The sequence below is a fragment of the Hyperolius riggenbachi genome, chromosome 1 (genome assembly GCF_040937935.1).
Source record: "Hyperolius riggenbachi isolate aHypRig1 chromosome 1, aHypRig1.pri, whole genome shotgun sequence".
NCBI lineage: Eukaryota > Metazoa > Chordata > Amphibia > Anura > Hyperoliidae > Hyperolius > Hyperolius riggenbachi.
This window is the reverse complement of record NC_090646.1, coordinates 320,190,279-320,209,492: the sequence shown is the minus strand read 5'-3', so window position 1 is coordinate 320,209,492 and position 19,214 is coordinate 320,190,279. Positions and strand designations below refer to the sequence as shown.

Genomic DNA, 19,214 nt, shown 5'->3' with positions numbered 1-19,214 from the left:
GAACGCCAGTTCTATCTACAGCTGCGGGGCACAGCCATGGGCTCGAATGTGGCCCCCTCCTATGCAAACATCTTTATGAATACGTATGAGGAGACATTTGTCTATACTAGTGAGTTGTTTCCTGGAAATGCCCTTTGTTGGCTTCGTTTTATTGACGATGTCTTTTGCGTATGGAGGGGGTCACATTCGAGTCTACAAAGTTTTGTGGACAGTCTGCATGTCCAATGTCCTGCAATACGGTTAACAATTCATAGTGACCATCGGGCGGTGAGCTTTCTCGACACAATGGTCAGGCTGTCTGGGGGTAGGCTGGTCACAGACCTATACATTAAGCCTACGGACACCAATTCGACATTGTGCTTTGATAGCTTTCACCCTATGGCCACTAAACGCTCTATTCCGGCTAGCCAATTCCAAAGAGTAACCAGAATAGTGGAAAATGAGCAACTTAGGGAATTTCGCTTGGATGAAATGCAGAAAAAATTTAATCAAAGACAGTATCCACAACGATTGCTTGATAAAGCTAGGAGTAATATTAAAGCATCTAAGAATGATCGGGTACACCATAGACCCATGAGCCACAATAGGATACCATTTGTGAGTCAATTTAATGTCTACAGTGGATCTATAGCGAGTATCATACGCGGCAATTGGCATATGTTAAAGACAGCTTTTCCTCATATTGAGGAGTTTCAAAATTTGCCTCTCATGTCCTATAAACGCGCACCTACGTTGCGGGATAAATTGGTGCGGGCCGACATGGGCACCCAGAAAGTTGGGGGTGTTCAGTCGGCTCGCCCCAATGGTACATACCCATGCCTCAACTGTGTACATTGTCATAGTGTTATTAAGGGGGACAGTATTTTCCATCCCCATTTAGGTACAAAGTTTAGAATTAGGGGCCAGTTTGACTGCAACTCGCGATACATTGTATATGCACTTAAATGTCCGTGTGGTCTGCTCTATATAGGGCAGACCACACAACCAATGAAGGTTAGATTGTCAGCACATAAGAGTACAATTAGAAACAATGCCATTGAATTAGCTGTTCCCTCACATTTTGCTAAGGCCAATCATAATGTGAGCCAGTTGCGCTTCCAGATTTTGGAACAAGTATTGCCCCTTAGACGTGGAGGAGATAGGGTAAAAAGATTCTTGTATAGAGAGGCGGTGTGGATACGTAGGTTGGATACATTAGAGCCGAGGGGCATGAACAGAGAATATGATATGTTGCCATTGATCTGAATAGTATGCCATATTTGCCGCGTGTGATACACTGATTATAATTTGCAGAGTTTTCATTTTTCATTTTCTATTTCTTTTTCTTTTGTTGCTAATTTTGGTGGTTATTATTTATTTTCCTTTTTATTCATATTGTTTGTTACACAAGGATCGCCACTGGATATAGGCATGATAAGCTACTTTGCTTATCTCCGCTACATGTTCTCTGTACTTGTGAGTGGCACCGTATGCGCTGGGGGGGGGGCGTCCTTCTCGTCACCTAGCGACGGTGGGTGGAGCGCGCCACGACGTGGCTCTCTCCTCCTTCTCCGTCAGATGACGCAGACCATAGGCGGAATCCTCCGCCTTACGGGATACAGTCGCCTGTCAGGTCCGCTCTATTGCGGGGCGTGGCCTGACATATTTACCACCACAGACTGTTCCCCATTGGTCGGCGCCACGGCGGGTGGTGAGGGGAGGTCGGTCTCCTAGCGTAATGCGGATAGCCACGTTGTGCTGCTTTTCAATTGGAGCAGCAGCTTTTTGCATAGTAAGAAGAAGTTCCCCATTAGGTCCGACTTTAGGATAGCAGGGGATTGGTCGCTATTGAGCGACAGCAAAGCTGATTGGTCATGTCAGTTTGAATGTACTATATAAGCAGGTATGTGTTCAATATATGTGTAGATGCTGACTGAGCTTGAGAAAGGAGGTTAGTCCTCCGAAACGTCGTTACATGTCAGTCATGTCCTAATAAACTAAAAGAGCAATACATTGGATGGTGCCGGACTCATCTTTCTTCAATACGATTTGGAACTGCTGGCTGTCATTTCCTGGTTCCAGGCACATCCCTACCTTTGAGAGCGCTGGAGGTGCGAACAAGATCTACTTCTCGAGTGTTCAGAAGATGACTTGTGTGAAATGATGGATTCTATTGAGACGTTTGAGTCAGAGTTAAAGATAACATACGATGATTTACGTTTGCATGCAGCACCCTCCCAAGACGTCCGAAGAAAAATTGATGCATGTATAGCAGTGACAGAAGATTTATTAGGACTTATGAGGATACGTTTAACTGAAGATGACTTTAATGCAGAGACTGAGAAGATGAGGCTACACATGCTTTATGACAAGGATTACGCTAAATCTATATATGGATCCACAATTTCCACAGTTCCTAGCAAATGCTGCAGCCACAACTCGGGGTCTTCAAGTATTTCAGCTAAGAGAGCAGACGCAGCAGCACAACTTGCTGCAAAAAAGGCTGAAATTGAAATGGAAGCTGCCATTGATGCACAACGACAACAGCTAAAAAGACTAGAGAATCAGAGAGACATTGAGATCATGGAGGCCAAGCTTAGAGTGTATGCTGAAGAGGAAACAAAAGAAAATAAAGATAGATGTCGATCTGTGTACAGTGGAAAGACTGATCCCTATCCTCCTGCATCCCTCACTGGTCAGAGTGATCAACAAAGTATTACAGCTCTAGCTCAAGCAATACATGACACAATGGTCCTAACTCGACTTCCGGCTCCAGAACCGACAGTATTTTCAGGAGATCCTCTGAAGTTTGTAGAGTGGAGTACAAGCTTTAAATCACTTATAGAACGTCGATGCTCAAGCCCAGCTGATAAGCTGTTTTACCTGCAAAAGTACATTACTGGAGAAGCAAAGCTTGCTCTGGAAGGATGCTTCTATAGGAAGGATGAAGAAGCTTACAAACAAGCTTGGGATAAACTGAATTCAAGGTATGGTCACTCATTTGTGTTGCAGCGTGCATTTAGAGAAAAGCTTAATAAATGGCCTAAGATAGGCTCCAAGGAGTACATTAAGCTTAGAGAGTATGGCGACTTTCTACAAGCATGTGACAATGCTATGCCTCACATCAAGGGTCTGCAAGTACTAAACGATTGCGAGGAAAACCAGAAAATGCTACTCAAACTCCCTGATTGGGTGACTTCAAGGTGGAATCGTTACGTCACAGATCAACTAGACCAAGACAAAGATTATCCTAGTTTTAAAGAGTTTGCTGCGTTTGTCTCAAAAGAAGCGAAGATAGCATGCAATCCAGTATCATCTCTTCATGCAATAAAGCCCTTGGAAGAAAAGCCAACAAGAGACACAAGGCATGCAAAGGCAGATACATTAGCGATCAATGTAATGGCCAAGTGCAATGATGTAAATCAAACCAGGCCAATAGACTCTGATAAACCAGAGAAAGAGAACATGCAAGTAAATAACACAAGCCCTGTAAAATGCATCTTCTGTGGAGAAGACCACTCCTTATACCAATGTCAGAGATTAACAGAAAAGTCAGTAGAAGAAAAGAAAAGGTTTGTGTATGATAACCAACTGTGCTTTGCTTGCCTGAGAAAAGGACACAATTCCAAAGACTGTAAAAGAAAAGCCACGTGTGCAATATGTAAAAGGCATCACCCAACCCCATTGCATGAAGATCGTTCCTCAGTGGGCAAAGTTACAATACACGGAGCTCCCCAATCAGAAGAAAATGCATCTGCATTGTCATGCTGTGTGGATGGAAGTGAAAGTAGCAGCACTTCAATGATTGTACCAGTATGGATCTCCTCACATAACATGGCAGGAAAGGAAACACTTGCATACGCACTATTAGACACGCAGAGCAGCAATACGTTTGTCGACCTGGAGGTCTGTGAGAAGTTACAAGCCACAATGGAGCCAGTGAAGCTCAAACTATCCACAATGATGGGAAGAGACTCCATTGTGAAGAGTCAAAGAGTTACTGGACTAAGAGTTAGAGGGTTCTCCTCAGACATTCTTTTTGACCTACCTCCAGCTTATGCAAAAGATTGTATTCCTCTTGAACGTGCACATATTCCTACCTGTGAAACAGCGAACAAGTGGAATCATCTTGCAGTCATATCCCATGAAGTACCCCCACTGATGGACTGTGGTGTTGGGCTCCTAATTGGATATGATTGCTCCAGAGCCTTTGTACCACGACAGATAATCACGGGAAACGACTATGAGCCATATGCTATTAAGACAGACCTGGGTTGGAGTATCGTTGGAAGCTCTCAGAGTTTGTATCCAAAACAAGTGAAAGGTTTGTGCCATCGTGTATCTGTTAAAGAAATACCGCCTGTGACCCCAATAACTGTAATTAAAGTACTAGAGTCTGACTGTGCAAATACTAGTCCGGGAGAAAAGACTATATCCCTAGAAGATATAACATTCCTACACATTCTGAAAGAAGGAATCAAGCAAAATGAGAATGGCCACCTGGAGATGCCGCCTCCCTTCAAAGTACGTCCTCATTTGCCAGACAACGAGAAGCTGGCCTTGGTGAGACTGAAGCACTTAAAAAGAAAACTAGAAAGAGACCCAAAGCTCAAGAATGACTATGTGAGGTTTATGGAAGGTATCCTCCAAGATGGTAATGCAAAGAAAGTTGACCACCAACCAGAAGTAGGGAAGGTGTGGTACATTCCACATCAGGTAGTCTATCGCCCCAACAAGCCAGATAAAATCAGGGTGGGGTTTGATTGTTCTGAAAAGTATGAAGGTGTTGCTCTAAATGACCATCTGCTGACAGGATCAGATCTTACAAATGGATTGACTGGAGTGCTTTGTAGATTCCATAAACACCCCATTGCAGTCAAATGTGACATCGAGAAAATATTTCACAGATTTCATGTTCATGAAGAAGATAGGAATTTCCTAAGGTTGTTGTTGTGGAGAAAAGGAGACACTAACTTGGAGCCCACAGAGTATTGTATGAAGGTCCATCTCTTTGGTGCAACATTATCCCCAGGCTGTGCCAACTATGGAATGAAATATCTAACCAGTCAGAATGAAAGTGAGCATCCTTCTGCAGAAAACTTCATCAGGAAAAAATGTTATGTTGATGATGGCCACATACGCCTGGAATCTGCAGATGCAGCTATTGAACTGATGAAAGAAGCCCAAGCATTATGTAGTAAAAAACTTTTGCCTTCACAAATTTGTCTCAAATAATCAACAAGTGTTGCAGTCTATCAGTGATTCGGAGTGTGCACCTGCAATGAACGATGTAAATCTCAACAATGATGACCTTCCTGTACAGAATGTTCCAGTTCCAAGATGGAACTTGGAAAGTGACGCATTCTCCTTTAAAGTTATGATCCACGAGAGGCCAGCTACCAGGAAGAAAATTCCCCCAACCATAGCGTCTATGGAAGATCCATGCAGACCTTTAGCCTCAGTTTTCCTGAAGAGGAAGAAGGTGTTCCAAGAGACGTGCCAAATAAGCCTTAGTTGGTATGAACCATTGCCAAGTGAACTGAAGTCAAGGTGGGAGAAGTGGCTCAATGACTTACAAAGCCTCCAGGAAGTCCGGATCCCAAAATGCCTTGCACCTAAAGACTTTGGAAGGATCCAGATAATTGAAATTCATCACTTCCCATATGCCAAGAGTCTGGGTTATAGACAAAAGAGGTGACACCTGAAGAGATCATCAATTCTAGAGTGTCCTATGCATAAGTTGGTGGTTCTTGTTGAAAATAATCAATAGCGTTCTTTAAAGCTGTAGGAAGGACCTTTAGATTAGATAGTTATTGCAAAGTGCTAACTAATCTCTAAGATATAGGTTAAAATATTAGCTTATATTCAGGATTCAGGTAGTATAATTAATATGCCAATTTGAGTTTAAAAGTTCTTGTAGGCTCCAAACCATATTTACCAAGTGGAAATCACCATTGATTTATTTTTCTGAGGTTTTACCTTTGATGTCAAATGTATACAGATATGGGTCATAAATCAAGGTAATTTGGTGGGAGTGTAGCTGACGCTGACATTCAGTACGTGTACTACTATGACAATGCAGTGTATTATTTTATTTAGAGCAGTGTTCAGCAGTATTGTACAGTTTCCAGTATGTTAAAAGAGTTGTATTATGTTTGCTAAAGTTATCCATACTTCTTATTGTGGATGGGCCCTTTAATGCTAAGTTGATTCCCCAAGTCTCATGTGAACCACAGAGCCAAGCCTCACTCTGATATCTCTGCATATCCCTTGAGCTTATAGAGCCAAGCCTCATTCTGGTGTCAGCATAGAGGAGAGAGCACATGCTAATGGAGACTGGACAGAGATAACCCACATTCTACAGCTGGTCAGAGAGGCAAACACGGTACAGAACACATTGTATTCCTGTTTTGATGCAAATATCTGTGTAAAGAAGTATGAACAATGTGAAATGTTTAGATATATTCATAATGCATATGATGTCTGCACATATATGATAGAATGCCATGCTAAAAGTGTAAGCAAGCAATCTAATGGCTGAAACTAAAAGGCTTTATTGTTTATATGCAGTTTTCACGGTGTGACAAGATTGAAGATGTACCACAGTATATGAAGTTAAATCTGATATGTCAAGGTGTTTGGTGCTTTAAAGTTCCACTATATTTCATGGTGACCCATGATAAAGAATAAATGAACAACTTGTAACATCAGTATGAAGCGTGGACTCGTTTTGTGACCAGCGGTAGTTACAAGCTATACTAGCTATACTGGGGGCAACTATACTAGCTATACTGGGGGCAACTATACCAGCTATACTGGGGGCAGCTAAACTAGCTATACTGGGGGCAACTATACTGGGGGCAGCTATACTAGCTATACTGGGGGCAACTATACTAGCTATACTGGGGGCAACAATACTAGCTATACTGGGACAACTATACTAGCTATACTGGGGCAACTATACTAGCTATACTGGGGGCAACTAAACTAGCTATACTGGGGGCAACTATACTAACTTCATTGGGGGCAACTAGTTTCACTGGGGGCAACTATACTAGCTTCACTGGGGGCAGCTATACTGGGGGAAACTACTAGCTATACTGGGGGCAACTATACTAGCTAATACTTTAAATTACAGTTAGCCCCGCCCTCATTCGGTCATGTCCACGCCCATTTTTGCCGGAAAGCACGCCACAGCCCATTTTTTTAGGGGGGGGGGTGTCTATTAATACCCAGCACCGGGTGCCAAATGCCCTAGGTACGCCACTGGTCAGCATCCTCCTCTGGCTCCTGAGCCTCTTCCTCCTCTCTCCACCCTCGCACCACTGCTGCTGCGCTCCGCTGTTCCCCCTCAGCAGCGACGTCCAGCACCTCCAACTCCTCCTCATCCTCCTCCAGGGATTCAAATTCCTGCACAGCAGTGGACTGCGCAGGCAGCTGCTGTTCCAGCTGGTTAAGGCCTATTCCCCCAAATCCACCAAATCGCCAAGTGCCCTGCGCAGCAGACAAACAAAGGGCACCCACTGGCAGAGGGATGCCCGCTCCTGGCTCACCAGGTTGGTTCCCTGCAGGAAGGGAGCCAACACTAAGCAGACCTGCTGCATCTGCCCCCACTGTGCGTTGGTGAGGAGCTGGAGTTTGGGGTTGCCTTCCAGAGTGGCCTCCACAATGTACTGGTTGACTGCCCTCCTCTGCTCAACCAGCCGCTCCAACATCGCCAGGTTGGAGTTCCAGCGAGTCGGCACATCGATGACAAGGCGGTGTGGTGGCAGGCCCTTGCGCTGCTGGATCTCTGCCAGCTTTGATGCAGCAGCAGCTGAGCGGCGGAAAGTGTGCACAATTTTCCGCCCCGCTTCCAACAGCTCCTCCATCCCCTGGTAGGTGCGCAGGAACTTCTGCACCACCAAGTTCAGGACGTGGGCCAAGCAGGGGATGTGGGATAAGTGTCCTCTGCTGATGGCAGACAGCAGGTTGGCGGCATTGTCGGACACCACCAATCCGACTCGGAGGCCTCTGGGGGTCAGTCACGTTTTCTCCTGCTCCCTCAGGTAGCGGAACACATTGGCTGATGTCAGACTGTTCTTCCCCAGGCTGACCATCTCCAGCAGCACTTGGCAGTGGCGGGCCTTCACGCTGCTGTTGCGTTGTCTCTTGACGGCGGGAGCTGCTGCTCGCTCGGGCTTTCCACTAGTGTTGGGCGAACACCTGGATGTTCGGGTTCGGGCCGAACAGGCCGAACATGGGCCAGATGTTCGGCATGTTTGGCCCAAACGCCGAACTCAATGGAAGTCAATGGGACCCCCGAACATGCCCATTTTGGGGGCCCTATGGGGTCGCAGGCATAAGGGGGGAGCATGCCCCGATCGCGGGGGGGGTCGGAAATTCCCCCCACCCCCTCCGCTAGCGCTCCCCCCTCTGCCCGCTTCCCCATAAAAAAAGTTTAAGGCAAGTTAAATAGTACTTGGTGGCTGGCACTGGCAGTGGAGTGAGGAGGAGTCCGAGTAGCAGAGTGACGCGTTGAGGCCGGGCAGCGGGCGGTTCAGCGGTAGTACCCTTGTGGTACTTCCGCCCTTTCTCTGACCTCACGTCCTCTACGTGATGACGCATACGAGGGTACGCGTGACGCGTACCCTCGTATGCAGAGGACATGAGGTCAGAGAAAGGGCGGAAGTACCACAAGGGTACTACCGCTGAACCGCCAGCTGTCCGGCCTCAACGCATCACTCTGCTACTCGGACTCCTCCTCCTCCTCACTCCACTGCCAGTGCCAGCCACCAAGTACTATTTAACTTGCCTTAAACTTTTGTATGGGGAAGCGGGCAGAGGGGGGAGCGCTAGCGGAGGGGGTGGGGGAAATTTCCGACACCCCCCCCCCCCGATCGGGGCATGCTCCCCCCTTATGCCTGCGACCCCATAGGGGGGCCGTATTGCGGCATGTTCGGGCGAACAGGGCCCTGTTCGGCCGAACAGGGGCCCTGTTCGGCGGCCATTCAGTAGTTCGGGGCGAACCCGAACTTAAAAGGCCGAACACCATCAGGTGTTCGGCCGAACTCGAACATCACCCGAACAGGGTGATGTTCTGCAGAACCCGAACAGTGGCGAACACTGTTCGCCCAACACTACTTTCCACCAGGCTGACCCAGTGTGCCGTAAAGGACAGATAGCGTTCTGTCCCAAAACGGCTGCTCCATGAATCCATGGTTATGTGGATCCGCGCACTTTGTGGAGGGAGTAGAGGTCACAGGTACTGGTCTTTCAAAAGAAGACTCGGACTCAGACTCAGAAGTTTCTGTGACTATAATATCATCTAACCAAAACTCATCATTGACTACACATAAGCGAAGTTCCACAAGAGCTGCAAAGATAGTCAGCACAACAGCAATGCCCACTGAAGTGGGCAAAACCTCAGACGGAACTGGGGGGCAGGAGGCATCTCCTAGAAGTTCTGCAAACTTTAGGAGGGACTTGGAAACCTCCAAAACATCAAACAAGACCTCATAAGTGTCATTTTCCAAGTTTTCTGAGAAGGATTCTGAACTATCCATGTTACAGGGCCAAACATCAAATATCTTCTGCGGACAGGGCAGATGTCCCAGGAATGGTTCTTCCATATGCTGAGACTGAATTTCATCATCAAGACAAGAATACACAGGTATATCTAGTGAAACTAGCTCTGATTCTCTGAGTTTCGTTTCACTGCAGGCAGAATCCTCCATAGCAGTCAAACCAGACTGCAATTCTAAAATAGCAGAGAAACAGGCGAGAATAGTAGCAATACCTAGACGAGCCTCTAGGGTCACTGCAGGAGATTTTATGCAAGGCAATATTGACTCATCCAGAGTACAGGATGGAAAGTCATCACTTTCCTCAGAATCAGACTCGCAAAAGCAAAGCACTGTCTCACCCCTAGACTCGGCTAACCATCTCGAATCCGAGGAGTCAGCACACACAATTTGCGAATCCAAAATCGCTTTAGGTTGCGAAACTGACGCTTCCAAAGCACAAGCCTCCGCAATCTGTGGAGCGGACTGCAAGGTGTTCAAAACATTACTTTTGAGGCTGCAAGGTTTAGGAATTTTCCCCATAGCAGGATTATGTGAGAAACAGGCATCAGATCGCACAGATTCAAACTCCAAACAAACAGAAGAGAATCCATCAGAATTCACACAGGTGTCCACAAACGAGGCACACCCATTCATTTCAGGTCGCACAGTGTTTAAACTCACTTGCTTTACCCCAGAAAGGCAGGAATAATTATTTGACAACGGTGTCTCTTTATTGGAATCAATTGGTTGGTGTGTGTGCAATTCATCCAAAATCATCTGCCACACACAAATCACCGGATCCACAAAACACTTGTCACACTCATCAGAATCAATCAAAATGTACATAGAATCAAGGCAAGCATTCAGAATATCTTCGCTTTTTGCGATGTAAAAATCGCAAAAGGCCTTCCAATCAAACTCCAATTCCTCCATCAAAGCTCCCAACTGCCACGGAGCAAATGGAGGTTCAAACAACCCTGTATCAAGGTAACATTCATATGGGTTGGGCTCAGGAACATGCACAGATTTTTTAACTGCATTAATATAATGTATGATCCTACCTATAATAGGATCCACATATGCCTTTGCCTTAGGCAATGAAATCTGAAGCAAATCAAACATTCCCTCTACCCTGGGAATTTCGGTTTGGCTGGTCATTCTGTAACGTTTGCGGAATCGTTTCCGTGGTCAGCGCACCAGACGTGCGCTGATGCGGCGGAAATCCTCCACAAGCATGTAATTGGGAGAACACAGGTTAGGTGCAATGCACCGGTAGAGGGCAATTCCCACCGGCAGATGGAGCTGTGGAGTGCAGACGAGCCCTGCCTCTGCACTGCCACAGATGCCATATGGGAATTGTACGAGCATGATCAAGCAGGGCTGAATAGCCCTCAAAGAGAAATAGCACAGGGACAGACAGAATGTGTGTTCACCAATCTAGTCGCCCCCCAGCGACGGTGAACACACATCAACGAAAAGAAAGCACGAATGCAATCGCAAGAATGTCGATTGCCAACAGACACCAGACTGAGAAGGACAGAGCACGAGAGTAGCAAAGGCACAGCAAACAACAATGAGAAGATAAAGAAAATAACAAACACTAGCTAAACACGAACACCACACTCATTCGCAACAGCGAACGCGTTTCTGCACGATCACCGCGCTTTTGGCGCCCAGTGATAAGCGTGCCAACCTAACTGACCAATGACACAAACACGAAATAGAGAACGCGAACGCTGGCTAAACGGTTACCTCACTGAGCCTACATCAAGCGTTCGTACAAGACAAGACAGAGAGGAGGAGCGGCCAGCAGCAACTCTGGCCTACACTCCCAGACAGAGTTCAGAAGGAACCACCGCTGCTACCACTAGAGCGAGTGCGATCCAGACAGACAAACAGATGGGGCTACCAGTAGCAACCGCTGCTCTGGTTAGCACCCCCAGACAGAATACAAAAGGAGATACTGCCATTACCACTAGGGCGAGTGCGATCCAGACAGATGAACAGAAGGGGCTACCAGTAGCAACCGCTGCTCTGGTTAGCACCCCCAGACAGAATACAGAAGGAGACACTGCCACTACCACTAGGGCGAGTACGATCCAGACAGATGAAAAGAAGGGGCTACCAGTAGCAACCGCTGCTCTGGTTAGCACCCCCAGACAGACAGAACGATTCCCTGTCGACCGCCGCTGGCGACAAGGCAATCGAGACACAAAGACTGTACAGGCAGAACAGATAATACAATCCGACTGCACTAGAGGGAATACCTAGTACAGTCCCAATAATTACTCTAAGATAATCTTTAAAACAGGCAAGGCTGACACTCTAGGAGTGTTTAGCAGTAACAAACCATTATGACCAGCAAAGGATTCTGGGAGAACATGGTATTTATACTGCCAGCCTTCAAAGGAGGCAGCTAGGCAATTTGCATAACAAATGTATGCAAATTTCTCAGCAGCAGAGCAGGTCTGAAACTTGCAAAGGAAAGACAGGTCTCTTTTCCAGAGACCTGCAGCCCTCAGACTTAAGGAATGGTCAAACAGCTGTCTGTCTGTGCAGACAGCTGAGTGGATCATTACAAACAGTACACAATATAACTAACTGCCAGACAGTGGGTGACAAATTACAGTCGGTCAGTCACACACGGTCAGACGCAATCAACAGTGTGGGCCGGCAAATGTCAGTCAAACAGCAGGTGACAACAAGGGATGATGGCCTGTACACAGTCAATCGGTAACTAACTAGTATTAACTAACAGTACTGAAGCTATAAACTAACAGACTACAGCAAACAGCAGCAGTACAATTTAACTAAACTACTATAGTACACAACTAACTAGAGTCCCTAACCTACCTAAGCTAGTAGTAGGCTAAGGCTGCCCTAGGCTAGCAGGCCTAGCCTGCACACAGACTAACACTAGCCTAGCACAGTATACAGTACACACTAGCTGACTACAAACAATCAAATTAATATCTATATAAAAGTACAATGAATGTGTTTAGGAGGTGTTTAGGAAACAAAACGCTAGGTTTAGCACAGAATACACTTGATCAGACACGCAGCACAGCACTGGAGATGCACTCAGTACCAGCTCAGGCCAGGCTCCCCTCCTCTGATTGGTTGCTAGCATTGCCAGGGACTCGGCTGGAGGAATTCTGATTGGCCCGCGTCACTCCCGAATCCCGAAGCCGAACCCCACGCGTCATCCGGCCGAATTCAAATGCGCACATTTGGCCGCCTTTGGCTTCGAGGTCCGGCGCATTCGGCTTCGGCTTCGACTTTGGGAACGCTGAATTTTACCTGAATAATTCGGGTAAATTCGCATTCAGGAGTCCTGGAGAGCACCCCTGCCATGCAGCCGGAAAATGTGCTGGATGAAGAGATCAGCCAATTCCCGGGCCGAGGGGAGTCCCTTCAGAGGGACAAAATGAGCCATTTTACTGAACCTATCTATCACCCAGATGACCGACTTGCCCTCAGACCTGGGGAGTTCTCCTACAAAGTCCATAGACAAGTGAGTCCATGGTTCATTTGGCACCGGTAAAGGTTGTAGCGTACCTACTGGTGCTTGACGAGAGGGCTTATTTCTGGCACACACAGAGCACTCTCTTACAAACTCTTTGCAATCAACAGCCAACGAAGGCCACCATACACATCTGGCCAGTAGGTCCTGAGTTCGAGCAGCCCCGGGATGCCCTGCATTCTTATGGGCGTGGAACAATTGCAAGAGTTGTAGGCGAAAAGGAAGTGGCACAAACAGAACGCCCTCGAGCTTCCCTTCTGGAATATCTTGCTGGTAAGGCCTAGGGTAAGCGCCCAGTCTTCCCAGGTTTCCGTGGCTGCCACCACCAGTCTTTGAGGTAAGATGGTCTCAGGGGTTGATGGCTGAACTGTCTCGGGCTCAAAACACCTAGATAATGCATCTGCTTTGACATTCTTACTTCCCGTTGTGTACGTGATGACAAACCTGAACCTTGAAAAGAACAAGGACCAGCGAGCCTGTCTGGGGCTAAGTCTTTTGGCCCCTTCGATGTACTCCAAATTTTTATGATCAGTATAGACCGTGATCATATGTTCTGCCCCTTCCAGCCAATGGCGCCATTCTTCAAAGGCTAACTTAATGGCCAAGAGCTCCCTATTGCCAATATCGTAGTTCCTCTCAGCTGGAGAGAACCTACGAGGAAAAAAAAAAGGCAAAGGGACGTTGTTTGCCTTGAAGGCCAGAACGCTGAGACAGCACAGCCCCAACCCCAATCTCCGATGCATCCACCTCAACAATGAAGGGGAAGGTGACATCCACGTGTCTCAAAATGGGAGCAGAACAAAATAACTTTTTCAACGTAGCGAAGGCAGACTGTGCCTCTACTGTCCAATGGTAAGTGTCAGACCCCTTCTTGGTAAGGTTGGTTAGGGGTGACACTACAGAAGAAAACCATTTGATGAACTTCCTGTAGTAATTGGCGAAGCCAAGAAATCTTTGGAATGCCTTCAATCCTACAGGTTAAGGCCACTCCAATACAGCAAAGACTTTTTCAGGATCCATGGAGAGACCTGAAGTGGAAATGATATATCCCAAAAAAGGGACTTAGTGACTTCAAATAGGCATTTCTCTAACTTCGCATACAACGAGTTCTGCCTCAATTTTCTTAAAACAAACTTCACATGTTTCCGATGTTCTGTTAGATTGGGTGAGAAAATCAGTATATCATCCAGATACACTAGCACACATTTTCCCAGAACTTTCCTAAAGACTTCATTGATCAACTCCTGGAAGACGGCAGGAGCATTACACAACTCGAAGGGCATGACCAGATACTCGTAGTGCCCATCGGGAGTGTTGAATGCCGTCTTCCATACATCACCGTCCCTAATGCGTACCAGGTTGTATGCTCCTCGTAGGTCTAGCTTAGAGAAGATACTGGCATTAGTCACCTGAGCAAACAAATCGTCAATCATAGGCAGTGGATAGCGATTTTTCACTGTGATCTTATTTAAACCCCGATAGTCAATACAGGGTCGAAGCCCACCGTCCTTTTTCTGTACAAAAAAGAACCCAGCTCCTGCTGGTGACCGGGAATGACGGATAAAGCCCTTGGCCAAATTTTCTTTAATGTATTCCTGCATAGCCAGCTTCTCTGGCCCCGACAGATTATAGAGATGGCCTCTAGGGGGCATACAACCTGATCTTAACTCTATGGGACAGTCGAAGCTACGGTGTGGCGGGAGTTTCTCTACTGATTTTGGACAAAACACGTCAGAAAAAAATCAGTTCTAGTTAGGAGGTCTGTTAGCTTGCTCCTTGCTGATATTTATTGCTGAAAAGCACCCCAAAACAGCTTTTTTTGTGTGTGGCCCACTGACACTGCATATACAGCCCTGTCTGTCGCAGCTGGCCCTTACTAATTGCTATACTGTGCCAGGCCCAGCACATTCAGTGCCTACCTTTTCACTTTTCATTGCACCTGTGTGACTGCTGCACATTGTATTATAATACCAGTCACTGCATACCTTTCACTGCATCTGTGTGACCGCACGCTGTTTTATATACCAGCAGTCAGTGCATCCATTTTCACTGCACCTGTGTGACTGCACATTGTTCTACCAGCAGTCACTGCATACCTTTCACTGCACCTGTGTGACCGCACATTGTTCTACCAGCTGTCACTGCATACCTTTCACTGCATCTGTGTGACCGCATGCTGTTTTATATTCCAGTCACTGCATACCTTTTCTCTGCAACTGTGTGACTGCACATTGCATTATACCACCAGCAGTCACTTCATACCTTTCACTGCATCTGTGTGACAGCACGCTGTTTTATATACCAGCAGTCAGTGCATACCTTTTCACTGCACCTGAGTGACTGCACATTGCATTATACCAGTCAGTGCATACCTTTCGCTTGAATGGATGGCAGACTTGCCCTCCATAACATATTCTCGTTATAGGATTTAAAATGTATTTGTCTCATCATTATATAGCAGTCAGTGTATACCTTTCACTGCATCTGTGTGTCTGCACATTGTATTATACCAGCAGTCAGTACCTTTCACTGCATCTGTGTGCACATTGTATTATACCAGCAGTCAGTACCTTTTCACTGCATCTGTGTGACTGCTTCCACACGTAAGCGTGACATATCTTCCTCCTCCTGCTCTGGTTCTGGCACCCCACTTAACACTCAGTCGGCAGCCATCACCAAAGTGCCATCATCCCAGGGCTTAGCGGTGTGGAAATTTTTGTGTGTGTCTGCCTCAGATGAGAGTGATGCCATCTGTACTTTTGCGGAAGATCACGTTCGAGGTTCGCGAACCTAAAATCGGAGGTTCAAGCCATCTCTATTTTAGACCCATAAATCCAGACAGAAATAAACCACCAGGGAGGTTAATCCCCTTTTACTTTGAGTACTCTGAACACAATATAGAGTAATATTTACTTTTGGTGCTAAAGTAATGCTCCAATAGTTATTTTTTTTCTGACTGTCACTCACACTTTATTATCTTCATTGTAGAATAACAAATTTGATGTGAAGCTTTGTGTTTGGCTTGTGCATTAATCATGTTATTTGCAGATTAAGTTGTAAATCCTCACAGACAACAAAGCCTTGAAGGATAAACAGGCACAATTATCATTGCAAGTAATGTGCTTCTATTGCAGAAAAAAAACAGTCTCAAAGATTCAAGGCATCCAGCTGAACAGAAATACACTACAAGGAATACTTTTATCATATAATGCCACCCCCAGTAACTTTCCTGGGAGATTCTTTTCTTATTGACAGATTGTTGGGTCTGACATCTCAACATGAAAAGAAAGATATGCATGACTTACCAAGTAATACAGAAAATCTTGAAGAAACATATTCAGCTACAGGATTTATGATGTCTCATCCAGAAGACAAAGTAGATAACAACTGTTCAGGAGAGAAGGTAAAACAGAAAATGGAAAGCAACAAGAAGGAAAGAAAAAATTTCACTATTTTTACAGAAGAAGAAAAATCAAAAATAAGTAGGCAGTCAGCAGTAGGTATGAGGTCTGATGCAAAAATTGGAGAAGGTTGTCAATTAAAGGAAAATACTGTGTACCTAAATAGTAAAGGATATGAAGAAAAGAATAATATTTTTGAAAAACCTAACCAATCATACATCGCTCTAATATCACAAGCCATATTGTCCAGTCCTGAAAAAAGACTGCAGTTAAGTGATATATACCAGTGGATCATGGACACCTACCCTTATTACCACAACCAGGTACAAAAATAGATTAATGAAAGCATTTTTGGCAAGCTTTATTAATGCATATCATTGATTTTTTTCCTCTAAAAGTAAAGAAATAAGATCACATTTTTACATGTAAAAATTGCATGCAAAGGTTATTAAACTTCCTTATAGAGTCATTTTTAAAGTACTAAAAATATGCACAATGCTCCAAAATATTCATTTTTTTTATAACAAACTATAATTTTATGCATTTTACTTTATTTATAGGACTTTTTTATGAAATAAATTCATTAAATAAATAAATGATCTCTTGTACAGGAATATGGTCAACGAGCTTCTGTTATATAGTAAGAGGGCTTTCTGGTCTCTTTTAGCTCATGGTGGTTCTGGGTCACCATGAGCTATCTGGTTATTCTCCAGCTTCTGGTTAAACAGATTTATTGAACAAAAAATATGTGGTGTTTGCGTGCACACTTTGTTTAGGCTGTGTTTTCCTAGTGCAAGATTAGTTGGAGGCTGGAGCTTTTTTATTGGTGTTAAAAATCACACTGGTAAACCTTATGTTTACAATCACCTTAGAATTATACCCAATACTAACTTCAGTGCTTTATTCCTACTAGCACAGAGTAGAGAGGACTTGATGATGAAATGGTAGTGCTGAAATGTCATGATTTGTTATGTGGGAAATACAGTATATACCTATACATTATTCCCCCTTCCCCACCATATTGCACAGTGTTCAGATGAAATAATCAGGGTTTACATTTGAAATTTATATAGGTTACAATAAAAATATAAACGATATCATAAAATCTGGAGACATGGAAACTGTATTTTTTTAGCATTTCTTTTCTTCTTGGAAACAGAATAACACTTGTTCTATATCCATCCTGAAGTATTCCAGTTATTTTGACTACTATTTGTAAAACTTCCTTGAACTATTCTTCTTTTTATATATGGCCTTTTTATACTGTTAAATCTTTGTTCACACAGCACGTCTAGTCCTTTACAGAAGAGAGATCCATCAGCTTCCATCTGAGCACTTTCTTTTTTAGCATATTGACATAATAGTTGAACAATGAGACTATGTGACTCTTTTATAAGTATATTGTTAATAACAGTGCTGTCAAATTGAGCAGAGCTTCTGCAGGTGTAACCTCATGTCTTCCTTTCCCTATACTTCCATATCACATATAATATTAATATTATTTATATAGCACCAACTTCTTCTGTAGTGCTGTACATAGTGCAAAATAAATATTGGGGAACATATATATGAGAATTTCAAGACACTTTGCGATCATGACATCCAGCAATACAAGAACAAATATATAAATAGATTTTGTGTGGTTTGAGATATCACTAAAGTTGGTACACATTCATATGATAAATTAGAGCAAAAAAAATCCATGCCCTTGCGATCTCACAATCAAGAGGGTAGAGGAGTGGAATCAATAGGGAAAGAGACACAGATGAACAGATGAAGCCTTGAGCCTCCATTGCTACAGCAAATTATAGGCTTGTCTGAAAAGGTGTGTTTTGAGAGTATGTTTGAAAGTTTCCAGGCTGGGAGCATGACGGAAAAGAGTTCCAGAGGCGAGGGGATGCCTGTGAGAAGTCCTGGATGTGGAAATCAGAGGAGGTGACCAAACTAGAGGACAATAGGGTCTCCTGGAAGGAGCGAAGTTTACAGGCAGGATGTTATCTGCAGATTAATAAGGAAATGTATGGAGGTGACAACTTATGTAGAGCTTTAGATGATAGTTTGATGAGTTTAAACTGGATTCTTTGGATAACTGGTAACCAATGGAGAGATTGGCTGAGAGGACTGCCTCAGAGGAGCGGGAGGAGAGGTGGATGAGACGGGCAAAGGTTAGTAGAGACTGGAGAGGTGCCATGTTGAATGGGGGACAAGGGTTTGGGAAATAATGGAACGTTCGTAGTATATATGAGTATCACCTTGCCCAAATTGGGTACTGGTCCTGAACCTTGTTTGTAACTACAAAAATTCATTGACAAAGGGCTCCTAGGGACTCAACAGTGTATGAAAAAGTGAAAAAACTGTATAGGCTAATACATGAAGGCGAGACCAACTATACACTACAAAACAACGGAGCTAAAAAGCAACAGCACTGTTGTCATTGAAACCTAGCTGTCATACATGCCACACTGACACTCCTCACCACATACACAACCCAAAGTATTGGGGTACCCCATTAGTAGCACAGAACAGTCCACCTGGGAAAAAAGAATGCAACAATAGGAGGGAAAAGACACAGAAGAAAAAGCTGTGTGTCCAGTATCATCCTAACAGACGTATAGTAAGTCTCATTCAAATGAACCGGCATGCCTTTGACCATATATTCACTGTGTTTGTGCTTTATACTCACAACCTCCAAAAGTGTCAGTCGAAAGCCATACACAAAAGAACTTCACCTGGCTATGTTGTTTCAGCCGCACAGGCAGGCTGTAT

At 44.8% G+C, this 19,214-nt stretch overlaps 2 protein-coding genes across 5 annotated transcripts in view; both read left to right on the top strand.

Moving 5' to 3' along the window:
* Window positions 1–19,214, top strand: part of LOC137509573 (uncharacterized) — a 348,789-nt gene that overhangs the window by 94,127 nt on the left and 235,448 nt on the right. For 2 of the 4 annotated variants that reach the window (XM_068233842.1, XM_068233841.1), the window contains exon 1: window positions 16,172–16,771. The exons of the other annotated variants lie outside the window; for them this stretch is intronic. In XM_068233842.1, coding sequence (XP_068089943.1) covers window positions 16,256–16,771 — 516 coding nt within the window. In that variant the 5' untranslated portion in view covers window positions 16,172–16,255. Of the gene's footprint in view, window positions 1–16,171; window positions 16,772–19,214 lie in introns of those variants that run through there. 4 annotated transcript variants of the gene reach the window in all.
* Window positions 1,989–6,716, top strand: LOC137509557 (uncharacterized). The gene is made up of 2 exons (XM_068233840.1): window positions 1,989–6,364; window positions 6,550–6,716. The coding sequence occupies exon 1, from the start codon at window positions 2,140–2,142 to the stop codon at window positions 5,212–5,214; it is 3,075 nt and encodes a 1,024-aa protein (XP_068089941.1). The 5' UTR covers window positions 1,989–2,139; the 3' UTR covers window positions 5,215–6,364; window positions 6,550–6,716.